This window comes from Rhinolophus hipposideros (assembly GCF_964194185.1).
Source record: "Rhinolophus hipposideros genome assembly, chromosome: 8".
In the NCBI taxonomy this organism is placed as follows: domain Eukaryota; kingdom Metazoa; phylum Chordata; class Mammalia; order Chiroptera; family Rhinolophidae; genus Rhinolophus; species Rhinolophus hipposideros.
The window spans coordinates 79,374,436-79,382,392 of NC_138054.1; the positions used below are offsets into that span (position 1 = coordinate 79,374,436).

Here is a 7,957-nt window from a genome sequence, read left to right on the forward strand (position 1 = left end):
CCCATCTCTCTTGGTGGCCCTGAATGTCACGGAGCTCTGTGAACTTCAGTTTCCACAGGAGTTCAACTGAAAACCCTTCCCTAAAAGCCCTTCCAGGGCAGAAATTATGCAAGTCGAATATTCTAGAAAATGGTAGCTCACGTTATTATGGTGCTTACTTTGTGCCAGGCACTACTTCTATGTATTACCTATTTTAGCTTGTTTAACCATCAGGGCCACATGAAATGGGGTATTATTACTAGTCACACTTTATAGCTGAGGGAACTGAGGCCCAGAGAGGTTAAAGGACCTACCTAAGGTTACAAAGCTTGAAGAGGCAGAGCTGAGACAAGTCAGCTCTAGGCGCTGAGAGTGTTTGACCATGAAACTATGGGACTCTGAATTAGAGCTTATTCAAGACTTTTCAAACTCCATTCATAAATCTTTGTATTAAAGCAATATAGCTTTATTTGCATGGTAAGATCATAATGACATGTATACAACAAAAAGCAATAAAGCCATCTGGGGCAGGTAATTGCCAGAATAAGAATAGCCTGAAATCCTAACGCGTAAGTATTCCTGTAGAAAAGTTGAGGATGGAGGATGTGAGGTTAAAGCAAAATGTCTCTCCCTTTAATGTTATCGTTTCACGGGATACGATAAAACACATGTAATGAATTTATCACAAGGAACAGCTTGTGCTGGGAGCTCTCTGGGGGAGTAAAGATGAGTTCCAATGTCATTATAAGGAGGTAACCCAGCGTCCCCTTCCTGTCATTTCAGTCCCTATGCCTCACTTGCATCATCTCAGGAGACCCCACCCCTGAAATCTCTTGGCTGAAGAATGACCAGCCTGTCACCTTCCTTGACCGCTACCACATGGACGTGAGGGGGTCAGAGGTCACCATCACCATCGACAAGGTCAACAGTGAGGACAGTGGGCGCTACGGAGTCTTTGTCAAGAACAAGTATGGCTCTGAGACGGGCCAGGTCACTATCAGCGTGTTCAAGCACGGGGAGGAGCCCAAGGAGCTGAAGAAGATGTGACGAGCATGTTTAGGCACAGCCTGAGGTCTAGTCTGCATGGACCAGTAGGGTCAACGAGTGCATCACAGGCCCAGGGAGCAGGGGGGAGAGGGGGAAGGGACAGGGTAGAAGGCAGGACACAGGGGTGGCATGGAGTGGACACACCAAAGTGGCACGGCAAAGACCTCGCTGGGGTCCCGAGAGGCCTCGGGATGGTGGGATCAGCACTGGCCTTGGCATGGGAGACCCAGGTACAGAACCCAATTTCAGTTCTACACTCTCCTTTCTTTCTCATCTATCAAATGGGGATTCCTACTCCTAGGGATTGTTTATAAAAAATCCTTTATGAACCATATACCAGTGGTTCTCAACAGCAGGCAATTTTGTCCCCCAGGGGACATTTGGCAATGTCTAAATTTTGGGTTGTCACAACTGGGGGTGACTACTGGTATCTAGTAGGTAGAGGCCAGGGATACTGCTAAACATGGAATATCCAACCCAAATGTCAGTAGTGCCGAGATTGGTTAGCCTTACCAGAAACTGATATTTCACAACATCCCTCTTTCAGGATACCGTATTTTCCATTCACATAAGTTCAACAAACATTCATTTGAAGTCGAGCATGTGCCAGGCTGAGGGTGGCATTAGGAGCACAAAGATAAATAATGTGCAGCCCTCATCCTCGAGGAGGCTTCAGCCCTTGGGGAGAGTCAAACCTGGGTGCAAATGACTCCAAGACAAGGCAGATGATAAGGATGATAAAACAGTTCGAAATAAAGTGCCACTAGTGGTCAGAGGAGAGCAACAGAAGCTTGTCCCAACTGGGGACAGTGGGCTTTGAAACACCTTCATGGAACTTGCAAAATTGGTATTGGAGCATGAAAAATGAGTCCGATTTGGCGACGGTTATGGGAGGAGGGCATTTCAGGGGCAGAGCATTGTGAGAGCAAGGGTGAGGAGGTGTAGTGACACTGCCTTGGTGGCCTGGGTGGCCTTGGTGGCTTTGGATGAGAGTTGGATGACTTTCAGGACTTCTTCCCACTTGGGGCCTCTGCCTGGTGCAACAGATACAGGTTGGCCTTGCTGGGTGGGCCTCAATTAGGAGCTGGGCATTTCATCACCCTCCAATTTCATTCTTTTTAAAAATACGATTTGCAGGGGGTGGGTGTTTATAAAATTATAGCTGTTTGTTGTAAAATTGTGGAAACCCCTGAAAATGATAAAGGAGAAAATAAAAATCATCTATACTCCCAACACCAGAAGATAACCCACCTCTGATTTCTGAAATGACTTCTGAACTTCAAGGTAAAATGAATCACTCCTACACTCACCACCTACACATGTTTCATGGTGGGTGACTTATATCCCCCAGTGGCTCATGTTCTGGCTCATGGTGCACTCAGGCCAGGTATTCAATGAAGGGGGCCAGGAGCCTGACCATGCCCTAGCTGGGAATGAGTGTGGGGGAATTGGGCAGGTCTTGGAGGTAAACACACCTTGGGTAATTCTTTTCCTTTCTCTGGGCCTCAATTTCCCACCTATAAAACAAGAAGTCTGAAAGGTCATTTTCGAGGGACCTTTCAGCTGACACTGAGATCTTTATTACTTCCCAGAACTTAATTCTCGTTGCTTTTCTCTTCTCATGACAATGTGAGGAAGAAAAAGGCTCCATCCTCACTCACCCTCCCACTCTCACACTTGGCATCTCAGAAGAGAGATTTGGCTTCTTTCATGAGTCAATGAAAAATGTCAGGTTTCAGATAAATTGGAAAGCACAGTATCCACTTTCTCCTTAAAACCACAGCCTTCCATATGCTTACATGTGTACTTCATCTTCTCACAAAGCACCTTCCCTTCTCCTTCACTTTATCATCACCCCAACACAGGGAGGTAGACAGAGAGCGCGATGATAATAAATTACAGGGGCACAACGCTTAAAAGGTTATAAAGCATTCTCATATCTCAGTGTTCATCAGATCCAATGGGACAGCTTCACTGGGCCCATTTTTACAGATAATGGCAATTGAGAATCCGAACGGTAAATGGCAGAGTCAGGACAAAAACAAGAGTCCCTAGATCCTGCTTCAGAGGACGTTCTGCTCTGCCGTGCTGCCCCTGAGCAATGCAGAGGGTACTCGGACCCCGGAGCCCAGAGGTGAACCAATCATAAGTTCTCCATAAACACTTGAGAATTGCCAAAGTAATGAATGAGCAGATCAGTGAGTGGATGGGTAAATGAAGATGACTTGTTGGCCCCACTGTCCAGAAGGGTAAATTTTTCTCCCTGGGAGGAGGGGGTGTTGGATGCGGGACGGTGGTACACAGCACTTTGTCACGAGCTCCTCCCTGAGAAGCGTTTAGCCCGCCTGTTGGCCCCGACGGAGCGTGGTCTGCGCGCCCCCTGTTGGTGGGGAGTGAGTTTGCATGCTAAGACGCCGCTCAGAAGCAGTGCGTCATGGGGCTGGAAATGTGAACTCTTGACTCATGGAGGGGAAGGGGGCCGGACATGGACTTAGTTACCCATGGCCAAAGATTTAATCAATAATGCATAAGTAATGAAACCTCCATAAAAACCCCTAAATGATGAGATTTGTAGGGCTTCCGGGATTGTGGACACATCAAGGTGATGGGAGGGTGTGCACCCAGAAAGAGCATGGAGACTTCATACCTTCTTCCTATTCCTTGCTCTATGTACCTCTTCACTTGGCCGTTCATTTGTATCCATTATAATATTCTTTATAAGAAACCAGTAAGTGGAAAGAAAATGTTTCCCTGAGTTTTGTGAACTGTTCTGGGAAATTGTCAAACCTGAGGAGGACGTCATGGGAGCCCTGGATTCACAGCTGGTTGGTCAGAAGTACAAGTGGCAACCTGGGACTTTCAACAGGTCTCTGAAGTGAGGGCAGTGTTATGGGGCTGAGCCCTTTACGTGTGGAATCTGACACTTCTTTGGGGTAGTTGCCTCAGAATTGAATTGAATTGTCGGACACCCAGTTGACGTCTAGAGATTTGGGAAACTGGTTGTTGGTATGGAAAAACCCAGACATTGGGTGTCAGAAATGTTGTGGACTAAAACAGGTCAACACCGCCCCCTAGGGTCTTTTCCATCTTCATCTATTCTGTATTACCTGAGCGCAGGGTCGCTGGAGGTAGCATATTATCATCCAATGAAGCCAGACTCCCCAGCTTCACCTCATTCACAGTGTATAGCCTGAATTATACTGTATAGCCCTTCACCTTATTCTCCCCTTCCTGACCTGTTCCCAATGGCCTCCACTCCTGCCCCTGGCCTGGACTGCTCCAGCACCCTCCTTGCGGGACCCCTCTGGTTCCTCCTTAGCTATAATTCCCACCTGCTCCTTGTATTACTTTTACTGGTTCATCCTGGAAAACATCTCAGTTGTTCTAGCCTGATCCCTCAGTTTCTGCATGGGACTCAGAAAGTCAGGAACTTTGTCTCCCCTACCTGGTGGAGCCCAGCAGTAAACACACAATCCCAGCATTCTCCAGAAACCTTCCATGGATCTCCCAGCATAGTGGACTTCCAGGGAGCCAGGTAGGGTGTGCAGGTTGAAGGAGGGACAGCCAGCCAGTAGATTGCCCCTTTAACACACCACCAGCCACTCCTCCCCCACAGCTGCTCTGCCACCTTTCAAATACCAGCCCTGGGTGCAATCCTTGACCTAAAGCTTAAGAGCAGTAAACAGGAAGAATATAGGGAGCAAGAACCCTGATGGAAAATGACTGGCCTGTGTAACAATTAACCTCTACCCACTCAGCCTCAGCTGCCACTCTAGTCAGATGCTTTCAATACCTTAAAATTTCCAAATCACTTCAAGCAACTTGGGTGACATTTTCATGCCAAATATAGTTTCAGAAGCAACACTCCCCAGATGTCTCTAGCTAGAGAAAGCCAGATATTTTCTTTTCAGCATTTAAGAAAAGTATAAACCCTGAGGCCGGTGGAGTTTCAGCCAAGAAGTGCCCTGGGTTGAGAGCAAAACAAATTGCACAGCCAGCAAGGAATGTGCCTCTCCTCTCCTGGGCCTCCATGTGCCCTTCGGCTGACTTTTATACCATCACTTCCTGTTCTAGCAAATCTAAAGAAAGAGAAACACAGGACCACACAAAAGTCTTTTCATTCCAATCATAGAAACGTTCGTGGTGAAATGCGTCTTTGGGTTTGCTTTAAAATACTCCAGTTTGGGGGGAGAGGGGAAATGGGAAGAAGAGAGATAAATGAAAAAGGTAGCAAAATATGGGTGATTCTTGAAGCTGGGTGACTGGTACATGGGAGTTCATACTCACTACTTTTGTATATGTTTGAAATTTTTCGTAATAAAAAATTTTAACAACTCCATGGGAAACCAATCTTCAGCTGTCTTTTCATCTGGAGTCATATTAGTTCTAAATCCAGCAATTAGTAAGGGACATTAGAAACAGGCAAGTGAGCACAGACTTCTTCTCTTGGCATATGCGTAACAGGCGTATCTGTAACAGGCAATGCGTACAGCATTATTTTTCAATCGCACTAATTAAAATTAATGGTAACATAGATGCCCTACAAGAAATAATTACCAACTAAAGGCTGTAGTTTTTTTTGTTTTAATTACACATCCAAATGATTCATCAACTGCATTCATTCAACACAATCTTTACTGAGCTTATGAGGTGGCGAGAACATACAAAATTGGTGTTATAACCGGATGTCCAGCTTTCCTTTACTTGATATGTCACTTAAGTAATTTCTACATCTCGTCTGTAAAAGGAAGACTGCTATAACAACTTGATGCAGGGATGCTTGCCCAGGAACTAGCACAGTGCCTAATAGGAGTGAAACAAATGATAGATTTCCCCACCCACCCATTCCCAGGTTGGGGAGGGTGCAGGGGAGGTCATGGTCTTCTGGGGAAGATAGACGATGGGTCAATCCAGCTCCTACAGAACTCAAGTTTCTTCTGCACATTTTTGAGTGATGACAGTATAAATCCTGCCAGAGACAGGAGCCCACAACCTCACAAGGGATTTTTAAAGTAGTATCTGTTGTATTTTTTTCAATTATAGAAATTATAAATGTGTGTTGTAGAAAGATTGGATGAGACAGAAAAGAGGCAAGGAGAAAAGTAAAACTATCCATTAGCCCACCAACCAGAAATAAGCACATAATAAGACACTGCTTATTAACCAATCTAACAGATATCCCCACTCTTTCCTCATTGCCACCTCCACTTTAGAGACTGGGAAGTTAGATACTCACTTTCCCAGGGCCCTTGTAGCTGGGGGACATGGTTCTGGTCAAAGAGACCTTAGCAGAAATTTGCTAGGCCACCTTGGTAGGATCTTGATGTTCCTGATAAAAGGAGCAGACACTGCAGGCACGGTGCTACTCCCCTTCTTCCTGTCTGCCTCAAATGTGGAATTGATGCTTGGAGCTGGGACAGCCATCTTGTGACCACAAAGAAAAGAAAATGGCCGAGATACCAGCCCTGACATCACCAAGCAGCCGACAGCAGCCGACACCAGACCCTCAGACCTCCAGACTACTTATGAACGGAAAAATAAACCCCTCTGTACTTATGGCACCATAAATCAGCTTTTCAATTCCTTAGAGCTGAAAGCATTCCCAATTCACGCACCATTTGTTAAGATTTTTTTGGTGTATTTCATACTAGTCTTAAGAGTGTTGAGAAATCTTATATATAATTTTACATTCTGGGTTTTTCATATGCCATTGAACCATAAGAATTTTATTACATCACCAAAAAGCATTCCCAAACGCCATATTAGTGTTTGTCTATCATGATAAATCATTTCCACATGGCTAAAAATACTTTCTACCATTTCACTATTAAAAATAAAACTGGGATGGACATCCTTGTATGTAAATCTTTGCCTGCATCTCTGAAAAGTTTTCTAGAATAGATTCTACAAGAGGAATTACTGGATTAAAGGGCATGTATTCCTAGCTTCAAAACAGACTAGCTACATGGCAAGAGTGGAAACCAGCAACGATGGAAGCTGGGCCTTCCCCTCAGGGCACATGTTAGAAGTTAGTGGATCAGCCAATACAAATGTATTGAGTTGCTATTTCACTCCAGGCATTACGCCAGGCCCTGGTGATATAGTGATGACCAAAACAGACATGAGCCCTGCTCACATGAGCAATGCCATTTATCAGATGTTTATCCAGAGAGGTGGCTGGTTTTTATTGGACCATGGCCAACTGATAAAAGGACAGGCTCACCACAAAGTTAAAAAGCAAAAACCAACTGAGAAAAACATTTGTGATCTTTATGGAAACTATAAGGCTAATAAACATAATATACAATTACAATCCAGTCTTACCATGAGTAGTATGCCATTATCAAAAATGATGTTGCAAAACAAAATATTGAAAGATGTTCTGAACAGATTTTAAGAATTGAATATTGAAAGATGTTCTGAACAGATTTTAAGAATCAAAAGGCAGATTTCAAACAGCATGTAGAGGTGTGATCTTATTCTATTAAAACAAAAAATTTATATTTTAGAAGATTAGAATAAATATCAAAATGTTAGTGAATTCTCTACAGCGGATTTTTATTTTCTTTTCTTATCTGTATTTTCAAAATCTCTATAATACACTTGCATTATATTTTAAACAGAAAAGAGAAACAAGAACTTTTGAATGTTTTATAAGCTACCACAGAAATTTGCCCCTTCTCTGCCAAACTAGCCTCCCCTTATTTTCTGTGTTCCTGGTCTCAAGATCCTGTTTATTTTTGCTTTTGTATCTCACTTGTTAATGATTCCTGGGACCCTCACTTCTAAATCCTTTAAGACTTTTTAAATTTCAGATATTGTATTTTATAGCTTTGAAATTTCCATTTGGTTCTTTTTTATAATTTCTATTTCTCTGTCAAGATTTCCTATCTACAGGGCGGCCAGTTTGCTAAGTGGTTAGAGCCCAGTG

At 43.9% G+C, this 7,957-nt stretch overlaps 1 protein-coding gene across 1 annotated transcript in view; it reads left to right on the forward strand.

The window, feature by feature from the left end:
• MYOM3 (myomesin 3) overlaps nt 1-2,270 on the forward strand; it is a gene marked incomplete at its 5' end in the record, with an annotated part of 45,516 nt that extends 43,246 nt beyond the window's left edge. Inside the window, one exon of the mRNA XM_081056697.1 lies at nt 763-2,270. Within this exon, the coding sequence (XP_080912823.1) occupies nt 763-1,026 (264 nt within the window). The 3' untranslated portion in view covers nt 1,027-2,270. The remainder of the gene's footprint in view (nt 1-762) is intronic.
• Between the last annotated feature and the right edge of the window lie 5,687 nt (nt 2,271-7,957).